The sequence below is a fragment of the Antedon bifida genome, chromosome 3 (genome assembly GCF_963402885.1).
Source record: "Antedon bifida chromosome 3, ecAntBifi1.1, whole genome shotgun sequence".
Taxonomy (NCBI): Eukaryota; Metazoa; Echinodermata; class Crinoidea; order Comatulida; family Antedonidae; genus Antedon; species Antedon bifida.
Genome location: NC_136228.1, coordinates 11742321 through 11761716, shown reverse-complemented (window position 1 = coordinate 11761716; position 19396 = coordinate 11742321). Strand labels below are relative to the sequence as shown.

Sequence of the window (19396 nt, the reverse complement as noted above, 5' to 3'; positions counted from 1 at the left end):
TTGTTTCCTGCATTTGTTTGTATATTAATTTTTTAATATGTATTTACGATTCTATAAAATTAGGAAAGGAGTGGTTGATAATATGAAAGTGTTCACATGAGTATCAACTATAATACATTTCTTCATCTATACAAAATTCTTACTCTTAATGTTTAAATATGAATCTAGGAGTATTACTGGACCACTGCTTGAGAGTATCCTATGGGACATTGTTCAGGAGTCACCTCCTCTGGGAACACTTCTATTCAAAGGACACCTTTATTTAGAGGACACCCTATTAAGGGTACATATTCTTGTGAAACAAGGGGAAATATGTTTTAACACTACGGAAATACGCTGTTCAGGGGTGTCTATTCTACTATCCTGTACTTTTGCCTATGGGTTTCTTAAAGATTATAAGGAAATTGTAATATACAATAATTTTGGATCTAATGTTAAATTTACATTATTTCTAGAGTGGGTCATTGAATTGGTAATTGTACATAATTATGTCTTATGACAATTGGTAATTAATATACTACAAATTGACACTAAATAGTGTCCTGACTATAAAAGTATAACAATGTAGCTGTATGCTGTAACACTGATATTCAATGTTGATAAATAAATAGTACACATTTTATAACCACTGCAGTGTACGTGATTTCTGAAAACATTTATTTATTTATTGATATCAATTCATTAAGGTTATTATGTACAAGTTACAACCCCTGAAATAATGTTATAATGTAGGATGATCAATCTGTCAATCAAATTAGTAAGCTCCGCCCACAAAACTCCTTTGACAAATCAAGTCAAGGCTTCTCTCACAAGCAAGTAAAACTAGTCATCTGTGACATTTATTTTCAGTTATAGCTCAGTTTTGTACAGGAATTAAACACAGCCACATTTAAACAGTTTTTGTTAGGCTTAGCCTGCTATCTAATATTACTACTGCTATTTATTGATATATTTGGAGGTATATATTTATTTTAAGGTAAGTATTGTAGGAATATTGAAGTACAGCATTACACTGCAGTAGGTCTACTACTGTAGTTCATCTTAATAATTACTGATTTTATTAATCTACTTGAGACTGATTTCAAGTACTGGCAACACTGTAGTCTGTATTACGATTTATATATACAGTATAATATATTACAATCTTACTATAGGGAAAATTTTGCTATGTATAGTACTTGCTTTGTTTTTAAACCATCCTGCCCAAAACAGTAAAATATGGGAACAAACCATGGAAAGCGAAATGTCTGAATGACTGAAATTGTTTCAAGAGAGTGGAGAGCTTGTTTTTAAAAATTGTTTGTTTGAATGATAGCATCCATAGTTTCTAAGTTTAATAACCTGAATTTTGTTGCTGTTTTACTTATTACAAACCATGCCTATTGATTTTCACAAAAATCGATATTATATTGATGATGTCATAAATGCTTATTAAAATCTTGCTTATATCTTCAATATGGGCTGAAATAATAAATAGCACGCCCTCTGTTTTTCTATTTTTACCAAGTATTTTGCTCAGTTTCTGAGTACATTATTATTTATTTTTTCAGTTTAATAATTTAGGGCAGTAGAATTGGGCAAATTAAAATTGAGTTTATTAAAAAATTAAAATGGAATTCCAGAATAAAATTTATTGTGCCAGATTTGTATATTAAAACATTGAAATATAACAAGATATAAAACTACATTACATTATTAAACGGTGAAATCAAGGACAGGAAAAAACCATTGAAGACAGACAATTGATCATGAAAATATTGGATCAAAAATGTATTAAATAAACTATGGAAGATTAAATCTTTTTAAGATACGCACAATGCTAACTTAACAAAGAACAGCAGCACAGACTACCATTTCAACAGTTTTAACTGCATACTGTCCATTGGTTATGAAAAATGGTCAATACACATTAATCTTCTAACTAAAAATTAAATTTTACTTTTATAGGTAAAAGGTAAAGTCGAAACTGAAGCTTAATGCTTAACGGCCGTGATGCCCATCTTTCACTGCATTGTTCATTCGTACATTTTATTCAGACAATTTAAAATTGTGTGGGGGAGGGGAGGGGATACTTTTGACATACTGTAGTGTACCGCTACTCATTGCTGTCAACTGGGTGGGAAAATAATAATAATAATACTTGTGTATAGCGCCTTTCCAAATTGATCAAGGCGCTTCACATGGGAAGGAACAAGGTGGATAAAGAATTCAAAATCATCAATAAATGTAGTAGAGTTTGGTAGGTTTTCTACAGATAGTTTACAGAGATGGGGATAAACAAACAATTGGATTTCGTTATTGTTGTTTAGCTGTAATGACATCCTCTGTTGATTCTTAAAATCCGGGACTTTTGACACTACGTCACCTTACAAGGTATAGAGCAAGTCAATCAATCTCAGCATGCGAGCAAGTAGGATGCTCCAATAAATTAATATTTCATATTTTTTTTGATAAAAAGATATATTGCATTATAAGAATATAGTATTAATATGATATTTGTACGATACACTTTTGAATAAGGAAATATTTTCATTAAAAAAAATTTGCAAGCTGTTCTCAGGTGGGATTATAACCGACCTCTGGATCGCTATGTGGCGTCCATACAGTACGTCTAGACTAAAGAAAAAAAATATAATTTGTATGCACAATAACCAAAAAAATTGTACATTTATTATAGTGTACATTTTACTTAAGATGACACTTCTAAAGAAAAAGCAAGTGAATTGGCTCTCCCAATACCTGACATGCTTGGTTTTGGCGTACTACAGTAATGTCTTGTTTTCTAAAAAGTCTGGTATGCTAAATGGGTTTTTATTTGTTGTTTTTATTTCGAATCCATACATCATATATTATATATACAGTAAATAACATTTGTATGATAAAACATCAAGAAAATATATGAAGATGAATAGATTCAGGACAACCCAATTAAGAATTAAAAGAATTAGTTTCCATTGGGGTCCGAATAAAAAAAAAATAGGATAACTTGTGTTTCAAGAAAAATCTGTTTTTAGTATCAGAGTTTTCAGTTTTGAGAGAGTCCGGTATTGGGAGTGTTGACTGTATTACACTTTATACAGTAAAATTTATAGTTACTACTAAAGGTTACCCATTGATAAGCCATTATCAGCTTGATTTATTATTCACTGTACAGTACAAAAAAAACAATAAAGTTTGTAGTTTAATAAACAAACTGCTCTTTACTGGATTTAATTTACCATGGAAAACAAATACAAACTGAGGTTAAAACAAATTCCATGTTTCTTCTGCTAGAAATAACTATGCAAATTAAAACAGAACAAATAACAACTAAATTAAATGTCCTTAAAAATAAAATTAATACTGGTTATAATACTTATGTGTGTGTCGGAATGGCATGGATGTCAGTGGTGCAATGGTGGTTTTTTGTTTTGATAGCCACCACACTGTTAACCTTTATTTTTAGGCTGCCATTTAACTGGTTATTGAAAATTTGTCCTGTTTCTGCTGCAAAGAAATGTGCATAGCAGAAACAGGCTCTAACATGAATGAATAATAAGGAAATATGGAATACCTGGTTATAATTTAGAGTGTTATTATTTAAATATTGACCTGTTTTAAGTACTTGAACTAGCTTAGGTCAAGGTTACACATCATCTGCTACTGTATAAAACAACTGTGGAAACAATTGATAAATCTACCACTGAGAAATCTTATTGTAATGGTGAACCTAAGCTCCTGTTTCTTCTGCAGCGTTGAAAAAAACGTTGATTTAAAAAATAAAATTGTTAGACTAACCGCTTTTGCTAAATTTGGGCTCTCAAATAATTGTCAAAAACATCATCCGTTCAAGGTAACTGTTAAATTTAGTTAAGTGGCGTTCTAACCCCAGGGTGTTTTAAACCGGTATTTTCACGCTGCCATTTTTTTGCCAGTTATTGAAAATGTTTCTGTTTTAAAGAAATTGGGGATTATATCCACATTGGTTAAATCACTAAAAATGTCTGAGCCAATCATTACCTTAAAACAGGAATTTTGAATATAAATGTTTTAAAATGTTAATTATTATTCTGGATGACCTTTTTAAGTATCTTAATTTTGTTTTCTTTGCAGAAGATTCTGATTAATGGTACTTTTTGGAGATGTTTTATCAAGCCAATGTCATGCAATGCTGATAAATTAACACCAGATTTTGACCTGAAAATGATTTCCAGATTTGATTTATAGATGCACAAAATCAATTTCTTGCTATTGCTTAGAGTACTTTGGAAAGTCGACGACTATGTACGACAACTACAGTGATAGCATCGATATCAGTAATATCACCAATATCAGCGATGACAGCGCAAATAACGATTTCAAACCTACACGCTTACTCGTTAGTTTTCTTGTGTTGACAGCCATGATTCTGATAATTTGTGGCAACCTGATAGTCATCACTGTTTTTCATTACACACCCTCGTTAAGGAATCCAAACACAGTTTTCATCACGTCTTTAGCGATTGCTGATCTTGGGGTTGGAATAAGCTGTCTGTTCTCGGTTTATGCTCTTTTTACTGGAGAGAAACTCAACACTTATTTATGTCAAGCTATAGGATTTTTCCTAACTGTTGTAGTTGGCGTTTCCATCATGACATTGGGCTGCATCAGCATCGATCGTTACATTGCCGTGACAAAACCACTCAAATACACCAACATTATGACTAAAAAACGTACAAGAGTGATTTCTGTTAGCGTGTGGATTTTAAGTGTCGCTATATTCAGCCCATCGTTGTTCGGGTGGGGCAATTACGAATTTAACGATTACACGTATGAATGCCGACTACAATGGGACATTGATGTTCAATTTTCATTTTATGTTTTATCCGTTCTCGTTTTTCCAAATATAGTTATATCTAGCTTTTGTTACTATCACATTTACAAAGCGTGTCGACGTCAGGTAAAAAAACATATTACGCAAATGGAAAATTTTTCTGTGGATGACTCGACAGGTACTTCGGACAGAGAATCTAATCGTAAAGTGCAAGAGCGTGCCGTAGCCAAGATATTCCTAGTCATTGTTAGTGCATTCTATTTTACGTGGCTGCCATTCATAATAATACGCATCTTAGAAGGAATTATACCCAACATTGATATACCAAACTTAGTATCGTTTTTAACAGCATGGATGGGGATTTTTAATAGTTTTTTAAACTGCTTAATATATAGTATAAGTCACAAATCGTTCCAAGCTGGTCTAAAAGCGTTATTAAAGACAATAAAAGATGAATGTATTTACTATTGTAGAAAACATACCGCTAAATGTTGTAACAGGGTATAGGTTATCTTTCTGATAACAAATATTCTATTTAAATGATTTAATTCAATAAAACCTTGTTTTAATTTAATGCTACTTTTAATGTTAAAATAATTGATGTATCGTGCAGTATCCATAAATAAATACAATCTTGTGAAGGCATCGTTTAATCTAAATTTGTTGTTGCAATCAAATTTAATGCTCAAAAATGTATTGGAAACAATTTCAGACTGGTCAATAAACAAAATGTATGAACTATATTGATGAATGAAAGATGAAATAGACATTTTAAACCCAGAGCTATGCTTTAAACAATGATTTACATCTTTCTTGGCAAACTGACATAACACCTTTTTTAACACTATGTTACCAAAGACTAATCCAAGTTCACTAACCTACAGTCAGTATGGTTGAGTTCATGTTACAAAGATACAGGTAGTGATTACAATGTGATTTATACCAACAAGAAATTACAATCTTTAAAGACTTCTTGGAAGGATTCATTAAAAAGTACAATCATCATAAAAAAAGTCATTAACAATAAATATTTTTTAAAGATAGCTTTTTGCGGTTTGAAATGAATCACATGGAAATGTAATCACGCACTAGAAATAAATGGAAGTTATGCAATCCTATACTTAGATTGTTAGATGTTTAATTGAAATGATAAGATTCACATAAAATTCAATTGAAGTTGGACAAATTGGAAAAACACTCAAGGAGCAGTCAGAGCTAATTAAGAAGCTGAAAATGATCATCTTATAAAATGAAATTAAACAACATGTTCACGATATCAAGCAACACAATGAAAACTACTTTTTTTGAGGATGGAAACTGACCGATCCAAAATTTGATTAACATTTCTTTGATTTTGGCCCAGTATAGTACGGTGGTGTTACGGTGTTTTAGCAAATCTACCGTACATAATTACTAAAACAAAATCCAACTAAATATTTAAAAAGATTGATGCTGTGCTTTTAAGACGAAATAAAAGGTATATTTTATTTCACTTCAACATATCTATGTTTGCTTTTATATAAAGTAATTACATGATTGTGTTGATATCAGTCCATTTGTAATGTAATGTAAAATAAGGCAAAGAAACATTAATTTAATCTTACCTTTACTATTAGACGACGATAATGTTCTAGCATATCTTTATTGTCGTGACATCCACAAAGTAGTTGCCACACTTCACCTCTCAGTGCTTCCGGTATTCCCTTACGGACAAGTGGCACCAGTTGCTTAGGCCTAGTGTTTAGGTCTTGACGCCATTTGGTCAGTAGCTCTCCCCAGCTTACAAGAACTGTTTCTGCACAATCTTTACCCACAGTGCCTGACCCGCTCTGCAATGGTTCATCATCATCTGAATATATCAATATATAATTTTTTTTCAAAATACAGTCTATCCATTTTTATTCTATTTAAAATAAACTATTTTTAGTGTACCGATATACCAAGGCTGTAGCAGGTTTTTTTTATATCTAGGGGATTCTTTTAAGAGGGGATTAAATCTTTAAGAGCTAGACAACTTTAACAGTCCTATTCACTGCTAGTATTTAGTTTGAAAAGTGAAATTTACAGAAAAAAATGATTTGTATACAGGACAATTTTTGCTTTAAAATCTGTAAAACATCTTTAAAATGTCCTTGTTACTCTTTAAACAGGTTAAAAAAGGATAAACTAATTACCACATAACCCAGTGTTTCTAAGTGCATGCCTTATTTACCTACATAAAGTAGCCTACAGGTATTATGTGTTGAGATTTATTGTGTATTTCTCCTTAAGAAAAGCTGGTATTTCTCAATAGAATCTAACCTACACCCTCTAAAGTTGCCCCTGGTGTTCAGATAGAAATATTAAATTTAATTATTTTAATATTGAAAAAATAAATAAAAATCTTCTTCTTCTTCTTCTTCTAGGATAAAATCAAGGGATAAAATACACAATATTAATGATGCAGTAATTAATTCCTTCATGATTTTATCCTTGCAAATCAATTTACCAATTGGAAGTGTTTCCTGCCACTGTGCTTTTCTAAATGAAGTAAACGTCTCTATTTAGAGACATACAAAAACTTGCACCGTAACAGTGAGTGCAAATGCCAACTTAAGCTCTGTCTACACTAGCAAATTTTATGTAACAAAAAAATGTGATGTTCCCATTATATGGGCATATCACTACCATATTTGGGAACATCACACTTTTTTTGTATGTTAAATGTAATAAGAAACGTTAGTATATTATACTGTAGAATACCCACTATGAAACCAAACTCTTAAATCTTTTAAATAGTACAGAATAACCAGGAAATAAGATTTAGTATCCTTCCTTAAACTAATTAACAGATACTTAATAAAAGTGCAAAAAAAAAAACGAAACAAAAAGGAAAACAAATTTTTATAAAGGCAAATCTAATTCTTTCTATACCTTGTTTATTTATAAACCTAAGTTTTGTAATTTCTTCAGCTGAGAAAAAAAAATGAAAATGTGAATAAGAAATGGCACTCTGTAGGTTGGTGATTTACATGCTTGGCTTCCAATGAAAGGTCATAGGTCATGAAATAAACATTTTAAAAATAAATAATCTAAAATCAAAAAGAGTTGTACTTGTATCAGACAAACTGCATTTAAAGTCATTATTGCAGCTTCCAAATTGCTTTCAAAATGCTATCCTACTACAGGTATATCTGTAAAAAGTAATCTCATGTTTGTCTACTTCCATACCTGTTTTAAATACAACAGAGTGCAGCATGCACTATCAATCTACTTATGTTTCCTATACATTTTGACTGACTATCAACTGAAAAGTCAACATGTACAATGTTCTGTTCAAATTAGAAGCACTAGTTCTGTACATAAATGTGTGAACGCGTTTGTTTACTTGCACTAATAATGTTTACTTATACATGTGATTATTAACTTCAGTCTTACACCAGTACATGCTTTAATGACTGATTTTGACAGTAGTTAGCAGTAGTAGAGCAGACATGCATAAACATCCATTACTCAATTTGGCATTTTCTAAGACCATAACAAACACTGTGATTTAATATTTATACTAATAGTCTAAGGATGATGGATTACAGGCAGAATATGTACCATCATCTCCAAGTAGGATGATTTCTACATAGCACATAACAAATTGAGGTATGCCACTCATGGTTGCCTGTGCACACCATGCTAATGTCAGTCTGCCTATTTTCTTTCAAGAATTTGTTTTAGTATATATTTAGTATAGTTATGCTGTGGTCTTCCATACTTTAGTAGCGTTCCATAAAGCCACTGAGGGCTATGCTGTGCTCTTTAGTTTATCAACCATGATAATCAATATTTAAATGTGTTGCCTAAATACTAATCGCTTGTGGATGTTCAATACTAGAAATTGTAATGGATCTCAAATGCAGTCATTAGATAAATCGAACAATTGATGATCATTAGACTGAAAAACATTTTTGTAAACCTAATCTTTTGAAGTTATGCCTCAAACTATAATATTACATTTTATTACACTATATTCAATCATTACTATTCTAAATTAAACAGAATTATGCCTACGATAATGAGAATATTTAACATTATTGAAATTTATGATTGAATATTATTGTATTCCCGACATAAAAAATAAAGAAAACATACAAAATGAAATTTGAGAATCAAGGTATACGAATCTAAGCTATTGGACATGAACTACTTTGAATCTCTATAAATCGTCTTTCATTTATAGGAAGCCAAAAGAAAATTAATATTATCTATAATGTATCATGACAAAACCAAAACTGGTTTAATAATCGATCTACAATATTAAATTGGAAAAAAAAATACAGTTTCAGTTTAACTATTACTGGCAGTTACTAGTTATTATGTTTTATTTGATAAATTACAGAAAACAAGAAGCTCTATTATTCAAAAAGATGGCAAAAAAAAACCGGTAAAAGGCTTCTGTTACAGAGTAGGCACTTTAGCAATGAAGCCAAAGACTGAAAGTAGACAGAATTACGAACCTGTTTCATCTTCTGCAAACGAGCATAGACTATCTGGTGTTTGTGCCATTTTTGCGCTGTTTGCTGGTGATGACGGTAAACTTTGTTTCTTAACCCGTTGTGTCTCGCTTTCTAAACTCTGAACCCTGTACTGAATATCACTCTCAATCATTCCGCCAATTTGTGTCTGAAAAAATTTATAATCATTTTTTAAAGATCAAATGAATAGTTACTTTTTTGTGGAAAATGTAAAAGAAATAATGTGGAATAATCAACAACCACTTATTTAACAAAAATGACACTTAATTAAGCAAACTATTGACCAATAATTAAAACATATTTTGATCACTAACATGACAAAATGCATTAAAAAACGTAACAACAGTTTAGTTGATATTTTGGACTTTTTGGATTAAAAAATTGTTTGTTAAATAGAGCATTAGTGTTGTAGTTTGATGGAAAAGATGCTTAGCTACCGATTCAAGAATCTTAGGATCAAATTCTGTTTGTTTTTTTCCACTTTCAAAGACTTATTTAAGACTTTATTTTAACCATCTTCTGTATATTTGTCCTGTGAAAGAATGCCACCTTTAAGAAGGATAGTAAAGGATTGGACAAGGATCAGCAGAATCATAATGACTATTAGCAGAACAATTTGCACCACCGGACTAAGAGAGAGAGACAGAGTAAATGAATTTGCTCATTTAGTTATCCTTAGCAATTTGCCTAAATATCTAAAGAATAAAAACAATATGTTTCAATTGAATGTTTTCACAAAATAATCAACAAAAGGTTTTCACTTTCTTTTCTTTGCCTTACAAACAGTTGATACTGGGAACATAACCTATATCACCCAGTTAAATTATGGATTTATGAATGATTTATACATCATAACTAGTAAAATATACTTAAAAATAAATCTAATGTCAAGATAAACAGAAAGATCTGTCATGCAAGAAGCGAATCGTAAAGCAAATTGGTAAAATAATGAAATCAAACACTTTTTATAATTACATCCTTTCACATCTTTTACTAAATCTGATTGATGATTTTAAGCTGGGTATCTATTGTGTTATTATACAAGTGTTTCTATGAATCTCATACATTCATTCATAAGAGTTATACATGTGCAATTATATATAATCATGATAATACAGTAAATGAATAAATAGTATTGTAAATAGCAATCTATAACTTATTTTGATCTCCATCCACACTTCTTTGCATTCTATCATTATTACTAGTACTAGTATTCAATGTTGGTTATTTTAAGAGGAAAATTATGTGTTCACTTCTTGAACAGCCTGCATAACCTGTTTTTTAATATACATTTTAAATTGAAATTGTTTATGGCATGCTGATCTATGTTTTTACATATTTATATCTGTATGTTATTGTTAACTATTTTTGATGTATTGTTTTATGTTTCAAACCTGTTAGTGGCGGTAATTATCACTGTTGGTTTTGATAAAAAAAATAAAAATAAATTAAGTGTAGAGAAACCAAATAAACAAACAAACTTCTCCTAAGATTGTCAATATATTATTTTATATAACACTTGCACTAACACACACTAACACAGGGCTAGAGTTTCCCAAAAGCTCTGCAAATATTTCTGTTTTACTTTATTGTTTTCCTTATTTTATGTTTTATCCCCATTGAGATCCAGAAGTACCCACAGCATTGTCATATTTTCAGTAATTTGCCTTTGGATTTTATATAATACTAATTAATTATATAAAATAAAAAAACTTGTTATTCACAATGTGTTTTACCTGTTCTAGCTCAAGATAAAATGTTTCTCGTATAGGCTTTTTACTGAAGTACCAGAATCGTTCATTTTGTTGATATATCCGTACGCGTGTTTCAATTATGAACCGTACCGGTTCTTGAATTCCAGCTATCACTAAGTCAACAGCTACAGTCATGTACACGTAGCCTAGAAAACAGAACAAGTGTTGCCAGCATTTATATTGGTATTTTTGCTATTTTATAGAGGATAGAGGAAACAAAGGAAATACAGAATAAATTCCAAGGTGAATTGAATCAAAAACTTGAAAAGATTTCATTGAAATACAATAAAATATTTAAATTCAATACTTTATTTAATCAATGTGAAGCATCTACATATGTAAAATTAATAATTTTTTCGTATTTCATTATTTAAAAAAATATATTTAATTACTATAACATTACTGTATATAATAAAAGAGAAACAATGAATAGGAAACTGGAAAATATTTTTTTGACTCTACTTCCTTTATTAAGAGGAAAAAGCATAACCACAAAGTTAGCATCTAAAGCGACGTAATCAAACACCAAAATAGATCAAATATATGATAGATTTGTATCTTTTCAAACCCATTCACAAGTGGGTAATGTACAGTTTCAAGAATTTTTGGTGTGAATAGAGTCTAGTCTGCCATATTATGTTACATAGTAATTCCTGCAAATTTGTGGAAGACAGTCCTTTGTAACATACAAAGTATTTTACCTTGCGGTGTCTCTGTGTTTAAGATTTCAAATTCTTGCTGTGTTGGGTGCCAGTAACTCTTAAGTTGGTATGATTTAGCGTCACTACTTTGCTTCATCGAAACCTGCAAGTTAAAATAGCGTCATACATTTATGCTTTATGTATGGAAAACAGGAAAAGATGTAACAGAAAGGAGGAATGACTCTAGAAGGGATAAGAAAACATGACAACTAAGGGCAAATATACAAGTTCATAGAAGTACATATCTATTTCACTAGCAAACTTTATGTAACAAAAATATGTGATGTGCCCATTATATGGGCATATGACTACCATATATGGGAACGTCACACTTTTTTATGTTAAATGTAAAAAGAAACGTTAGTATTTATACTGTAGAATACCCACTATGAAACCAAACTCTTAAATAGTACAGAATAACCAGGAAATAAGATTTAGTATCCTTCCTTAAACTAACTAAAAGATACTTATTAAAAGTGCAAAAAAAAAAAACAGAGGAAGTAGAAGTACATATCTATTTCACAATTATATTTACAATATTTAACAGTATACTAAAAGAAGCGAGTGCTTGTCAGTTTGGTAACCAAATAGAGACAAGATGAAAATGGGGAAGAATGAGGGCTGGGGAGAAAGATAGTTCAATCAACAGGGACATCAGCAGAAAAAGATGACACTAGTTGGAAGAGGCCTTGTGAGTACGACTTTCAGTCTGCTGATGATGATACTGTAGTTTAAAAATGAAACTTATCAAATCATCAAACGGTTAAATTCTCTATGCATTCCATGTCTTTATTTGGAGTAAATGGTTTGTTTCTAAAGTAAATAATGAGAAGTGGAGTGAAAAGTTGATGGGCACATCACATTTGTTTTCTCCCATAAACTTTGATAGTGTAGACAGAGCTTAAAAATATTAAAATTAAAACAACAAATGAATAAAATGTTGTTGGTATTCATAGTTGAGTTATTGGACGAGGCATATTATTGTTTTTAAAAATGTTGGTTCGAATCAATCATTTTTCATCTTAATTTCTTTGTGACTTTAGAAATGGTCTCTTGATCTTAGAATTAATGTTTAGCTTCGTATACAATAATAACTAGCATTTATCATGTTATTAACCTTGCAGTCATGAAATAGATATCCAACTTCTAAAACGTCAACAACCATCTACACTACTTAAGTGCTGGTATGTGATAATGCTAATTCTAACTATCTAAACTCACACTTGACAACCAACATATCATTCAAGCATCTAATACTACTATCCATAATTAACATCAAATCACAATCATTATCAAATTATTTTAATCATTAATTCTATTCTATTCTATACAAGTTTTTATGTGGCGCCCTACAAAGAACAGAGCGCCTAACAATACTTAGTAATTAATTAAAAAGTTTTAAGTTGATGTTTAAATAGAGGTGCCGAATTCGCTCCTCTCAAATCGACAGGTAGCGTGTTCCAGATCCGCAGAGCGGTGACAGAAAAAGCATTGTCCCCAGCTTTCCGATTAGATCGTGGAACGAAAAGTCGGGTGGGATAATTAGAGGAGCGAAGTAATTAATTACAGATTCAGCAAAGGGTCCTGGTAGCTCCAGCTTTCTAGAGCAATTCTAGTGAATTCAATCACCTACAGTAACATCATAGATTTCTTGGCTGGGAGTGAGACCTTGTCTTCCCCACCCCCTTCTCTGTTTATTACGAGAGATACTTTCTTAAAGAGGTATTTTGTTAAAAGACCTACCAACTTGAAAAAATGAAATATCGGGAGGTTTTATTAAACTATATATATAGAAGACGCTATAATAATACATTAAACAATAGAGGGTGCTATGAAAAACCTAAAGATCTTGGCATATGTAATTGTAAACATGGGTACGTCAGGCATGCCAAAGGCAAAAATGCAGTGCCAACTCATTATTTCACTAATAAAACAATGCATGCATTAATTAAAAACATCTTACATACCGATATTCGTATCTTTTCTATTTTCTTATCAATATCTAGAGTTTACTAGAAATTATTTTAGCAGGAGAGCAGGAGGTGACTCGAAATATTAAGAGACTCCGGCTATTATCAGGAGAGGTGGGAGGTCTGTATTGTATTGTATTGATGCTTAAACTTGGGTTATAAATTCATGTAAATGTAATTCATGTTCTGAACAGTATTATGTTGTAATCAAGATGAGCACACTCTACTGTCTGTATCCTCACTAAATCCACACCAGAACTCATCATCTGATTTATAGTATTTACCATATCTAGTAGATGCATATGCCTGTCTGGTACATCTCGACCTGGGCTGATGAGGAGTCCAAAACATCTACAAAAACCATAAGTGAAAGTAAAGTGATGTCTCATATGAAAGTGTATGTGATTGCAAAGTAACTGTACTTCCGCATTTGTCAAATAAAGTAAATCTTTAGTTGGGTTGCTCATTTTTCTAGTTAGATTTTTTTGTGCTAGTAGTTTTTGCTGTGGTACAATAAGTTATAACCTGAATTACAGGTAAATTGCATAATTTAAAATCATTTCAAAAAGTCTATGTAAAGTCTTTATACATAAAGTAACATACCTTTCGATTGGCAATGGTCTGTCTCTATGATGGATCGTAATGATCACTTCTTTTTTTAGATTCTGCCGTAACTTGAAGCATTTCTTTTCTCGTGGAACATGAGTGAAGCCACCTTTGCCGTCATCTTCCTTAATATCTAGCGTGACTGGAATGACAAAACTGAGAAGCGGCTCACTTGGAGTCAATGGGAATGTTGATATGGATGAGTCCATTACGTCTGGGCTTCTTGGTACACGTCGGAACGCCAAACCAAAACATTGTAAAATCTTGTGCACCTACAAAACATGTAAAGAATAGTACATCATTAGGTGATCTTCATTGTAAGAAATCCTATTATTTATGCCCATTTTTTGTTGCAGTGATGAGTTCAAATCTTGTTTAATCTTAATCATTATCTTTAAATAAATGAAGGTTAAATATCGGACACTTCCAATTTATAATATCAAAGGACTCCCTCTATAGTACAACTGCAAAGAAAACACTCTCTTGTGAAACTGTAGAGAAAATTAACTGATTAGTAGATTAATGCAATGACTTTTAAACCAATTGTTAAAATGAAAATGCTAAACAAATAAAATGAAATATCCAACCAAATAAAACAAAATTAAAGAATCTTTTGGCAATACAAAAACAAAAATATACCCAATAAAAATGTGTTAGATGGAAGTCTACAGATTTAAATGAAAAATAACTTAAACTAGAGAGATGTTCAAACTTTCCTTCTTACGTATTTAGTTTTTAAATTACTGCTAAACAATGATTGAACACAAATTAAAGAAACCAAATTCGTACCAACCAACCATTGCACGTTTGAAATGACTGTTGGTTCAACTGGGATACATATCTGTTGAAAAATATACCACCAAGTACATAGGCCTACAGTAAACTATGGCACAATCATGTAGTCAGTGAGGAGTAGAAATGTTCAGTTGACAAAAAACCCATTGAGTGCAATTATTATTATTATGCTACAGTGATTTCGTTCTCATTTGCATGCAGAAGCTATTCTATTGAAATTATTATCCCCACCCCAGACTAAAATAAAAATATATAAAATTGTTTGCATGTTTTTACGGCAGGGATTGAAAAAAAAATTGATAAAACAAATTTGTTTCAACCAAACATTTTTTTGCTAAACTATCTGTATATACGGAAAATAATTTGCTTTCTATAAGCTTATTTGTTTCACCACTTGAATTGTAATAACCTCTCTTTTGTTTTATATTACTCAATCAATTTTTATTTTTATTTTATTCAATCAAAATAAAAATAAAAAATTTGTTGTACCGAATTAGTGATTCTAGCTCTAGTATAAATATGAACAAGCCATGTGTGACAAAATGTTTTTAAAGCATATTTACGCTGAATCATCATCTAGAACCTAGACTAAGTCTGTTATAAAAAATTATTAAAAAAATAAAATTAATTGTTATGGAAGGCTGCTAAAACAAGAGCTTTGAAATTAGTGATTTAAAAGTACATGCTGCAAATAAAAATTTGGTTTTGTTGTGTTTGCTGCCCTCTATTTACCTTATTAGTTGCATAACCTCCCGACATCTTCTGAAAACATAAGCGTGTAAATAAAAAAAAATTAAATCGACAGAATTGTCAACTTGGTGAAAAGAATTTTTACCAAAATATGTTATAAAAACACAGAATGCAGTCAAGCTTGGTTCCCACTAGGCCGCAACACAATGGAAGTGAGTTGACCAATCACGAGTCAGTTTGAATAATACATCGCGTTGTGATTGGTTAAATTACCTGCGGCACGCTTATGTCCTTGCATTGCATCCAAGTAGGAACCAAGCTTTACTGTCTTAGGCAGAGAATAAGCATAAAACCACATGCAGTGATTTAACCAACATTGCACACACCAATTTGATGTTACAACCCCTACCTACAGTACTAGTACCTAACCTAACTACTATCAGTTGTAAAATGTTAATTTCATGAAACTCAGTGCGAACCTAGCCTTACTAAAGGTAACAGACAGCCTCACACTTGGACTAATATCCAGTATAACCCATGAGTAGCTCGAGACGTCTAGGGATGGGTGAGAAAAAACATGATTACTAGTAAATCCTTCAGTAACCAGGGATGAAGGGTAGCACTTTTGATAGCTAAAATAAAATTATGAACTAATACTACAGTATCTTCTATTTTTCACAGACTAGTGTGTATTAGTGCTCCTCTCAGTAAAACAATTTCTGGATCTGCCTTGGTAGATTAAATGAAACATGCCTAAAAATCCTGACATCAAATATGTCTCTTCAACTAATATATACTACAGTAAACCAAGCACAGAATATAAACATAAAAACCTTTAGACAATCAATATCTATTCATCATCTTCATTGATCACAAGTTATAATCCTTGCACAAGACATCATATTTTGCACAGAAAATACATAGAACCTACTTGAAGACTGATACTGTAGATAATAAATATCTACCATTATTACAATTTTCAGACAATCTCAACGTATGACTAATGCTAAATCTTAAAACATTCCACGAGTAACTGTAAACTTAATATTAATTATTAATTGTAGCATGCATAAAAAACACAGATGCATGTCACATTCGCCAATTTTTATTCCCAAAGTTTCGATTTCAAACATAGCCAAGAGACAGAATATTTCTAAAAATATCATTCTAAAATTGTTGATTAATAATGCTGAAATATGTATTTCAATATTTTGTTATGATTTTTATCCAGGTAACAGACAGGTTTAATAAAAGTTGAATTTAAAATAGTAGTAAAAATTGATTTTCATCATTTTCAATCATCATAATTTGAATAAATCATCATAATATGGTAAATATAATGATGGAATTTCTTTCTTTTTATTTGCCACACAGATATGCGCTAATCTTTTTGCTTGATAGTTTTGTATCATGAAAGTTGCTTTACACGCAATCTGATGCAAACCAATCACCAATCACACTTAATTAAGATATTTCCCTTAAATATTAAGTATTGCACTTAACTTAATACATATTTGTATCCCTTAAATTTTATTCACTTTAATAGATAGGAGATAGATAAGTGTTTCCCTTAGCCTAAGTGTGAATGGTGAATACGGCCACTGAACTGGAGCTGGACCGGAGCAGATGTGAAAGATTCTTTAATGTATAGTTAGTGTCGGGTGGCAATGCTCCCACAGCTACAGTGAGTCACCAGATCCCAGCTCGAATCTCTTTTGTTCTGGACTAATAAAAGTAATTATCATTATAAGAGGAAAGTGAGGCAATCACGAGCAGGCCACCTTATCTGTTCAAAGATGTCATTAGCTTATAAATAATATCTATGGTTGAATTACTAGTGCAATAAATATTCTATTTTAGACAGATCACCAAGAAATTGTCTTGGCTACTTTCTATAAATAGCACTATAAAAAGAATTGGTCATGAATATTTAATCTAGCTATCAAAGCCACCTAATACAGGAATGCATAAGCAATAGTAATTAAAATTTAGACAATTTTATTATGTACAGTACTGCTAGCATATTGTAGTAGATTGGTGGGTTCCATAGACATAATAGTGACTTTTTTACTTTCATGAAGCGCTGCGCATCTATTGAGAAAAAGAAAAAGATCATTCTAAGCATGCGCAGAATTATCTTTTTATGTTACAACAGAAGGCTTATAGTGGTGATGACTTAAAAACTGGTGTATCTGATTGGGCAATTTCTGCAGCCATATTGACAATTCCTCTCCATTTTTGAGCTGGGATAGTTTTAGAGTTTGATATTGTTCATATTGTATGTCTATGTTATGTTTTAAATTTTTAACCTTTGTTCAATATCTATAAAATTGATGAAACCTTACAAAAAAATGTTTTTAGATAATTTTAAGAATATTAATAACGAAAGAGCAAGGTTCATGCTAATTATCTGTACGATTTTAGAACAAGCTTATAGAGAGAGTTGTGAAAAGCTGTCAAAATAATTATAAATATCTTAACATGAAAATGGAAATGGCACGAATGAAACACATTCTAATAAACTTTATTGAAAGAGAATTGTTCTCTAGAGGGTTATATTATTGATTTATAGCTCCACACTGTTGAAAGCCAATTTGTTGTCTATAATATATTTAGCATGATTCACCTTAGAATGTATAAATAAATGTTTCAACATTTAAGGTTAATGAAAAATGCAACTGGTTCACACAATAGCCCCTGTATCAGGGGGATTACCACCTATTTAATAGGACAGTGATTAATTTACTATTGGTAATCCTTGGCCACATGTGCAAAGACATAAAAAAATTGATACGGTTTGTACACCAAAAACTTTTTCTATCAAGGGGACATCTTCTATTAACCCAAAAAAGATTCCTCTTAATAATAGTGTCCCTGATTGGCTGTAAAAACATCTATATCCCCTTGTTTGTTTTTCAAGGCAATCCTGCCATACAATTTTCATCTTCTTTGGATTTTGCCTTTGTCCATTACTTTTTATACAACAATCTCTATCTATCATTATTGTTTTTTTTTCTCACTTATTGTCTTGGACGAAAATAAATGTCTTTTGAATTGAATTTTAAAAAAATAAATGTCCTCAAGAAAGGATTCTATTTAGTGTTAATGTAGTATATTATTATTATTGGATATGTGATGAAATAAAGGAGAAAACAATATAGACAGCATAGAGACCATAGAAAAAATATGTCCCTATAATATTCTACCATACGTTAAAATAACCTACCGCTTCTGGAATCTCACATCTGAAAACATGGCACTGAAAAAACTGTGAGTCTCGTGTTCCGTAGCTGCATGTGAATGCGAAGCAGTCCATCTCCTCGCCATCGGCTTGGCCACGGCAACAGAAAAGGATACGTGTAACGCGGTAATGCGCAATCTCAGCTTTACCATCAGGCTCTAATAACCTGCAAATATATCAAAAACAGGAAAATTTGATTATAAAACATTGTTTTATATTATAGAGTGGTTTATGTGTCACGACAAGGTTATTATCATATCAATATCTTGCTAAATATGCACTTTCTTTCGTATAATTATTTTGGTTTTATAGTATTTTAAGAAACAGAATAAATCTAATAAG

General features: G+C 31.2%; 2 protein-coding genes across 3 annotated transcripts in view; one reads left to right on the top strand and one right to left on the bottom strand.

The window, feature by feature from the left end:
- The window catches only part of LOC144838573 (rab GTPase-activating protein 1-like), a 50065-nt gene that overhangs the window by 22394 nt on the left and 8275 nt on the right, over positions 1 to 19396 (bottom strand). Inside the window, exons 4-10 of the mRNA XM_078693988.1 lie at positions 19040 to 19220; positions 14326 to 14600; positions 14007 to 14073; positions 11753 to 11855; positions 11034 to 11197; positions 9280 to 9445; positions 6397 to 6641 (exon numbers count right to left, since the gene is read on the bottom strand). Coding sequence (XP_078550114.1) covers positions 6397 to 6641; positions 9280 to 9445; positions 11034 to 11197; positions 11753 to 11855; positions 14007 to 14073; positions 14326 to 14600; positions 19040 to 19220 — 1201 coding nt within the window. The remainder of the gene's footprint in view (positions 1 to 6396; positions 6642 to 9279; positions 9446 to 11033; positions 11198 to 11752; positions 11856 to 14006; positions 14074 to 14325; positions 14601 to 19039; positions 19221 to 19396) is intronic.
- On the top strand, positions 856 to 5437 carry LOC144838574 (G-protein coupled receptor 52-like). 2 transcript variants are annotated; one of them, XM_078693989.1, is made up of 2 exons: positions 856 to 976; positions 4093 to 5437. In XM_078693989.1, exon 2 carries the CDS (start codon positions 4262 to 4264, stop codon positions 5297 to 5299), a length of 1038 nt encoding a protein of 345 aa, XP_078550115.1. In that variant the 5' UTR covers positions 856 to 976; positions 4093 to 4261; the 3' UTR covers positions 5300 to 5437. The 2 variants fall into 2 exon arrangements, with proteins under 2 accessions (XP_078550115.1, XP_078550116.1); XM_078693990.1 differs by lacking the exon at positions 856 to 976 and adding an exon at positions 3723 to 3832.

Bases quoted from the DNA above. Each gene is read 5' to 3' on its own strand.
- LOC144838574 (XM_078693989.1), top strand. From the start codon at position 4,262: ATGTACGACAACTACAGTGATAGCATCGATATCAGTAATATCACCAAT.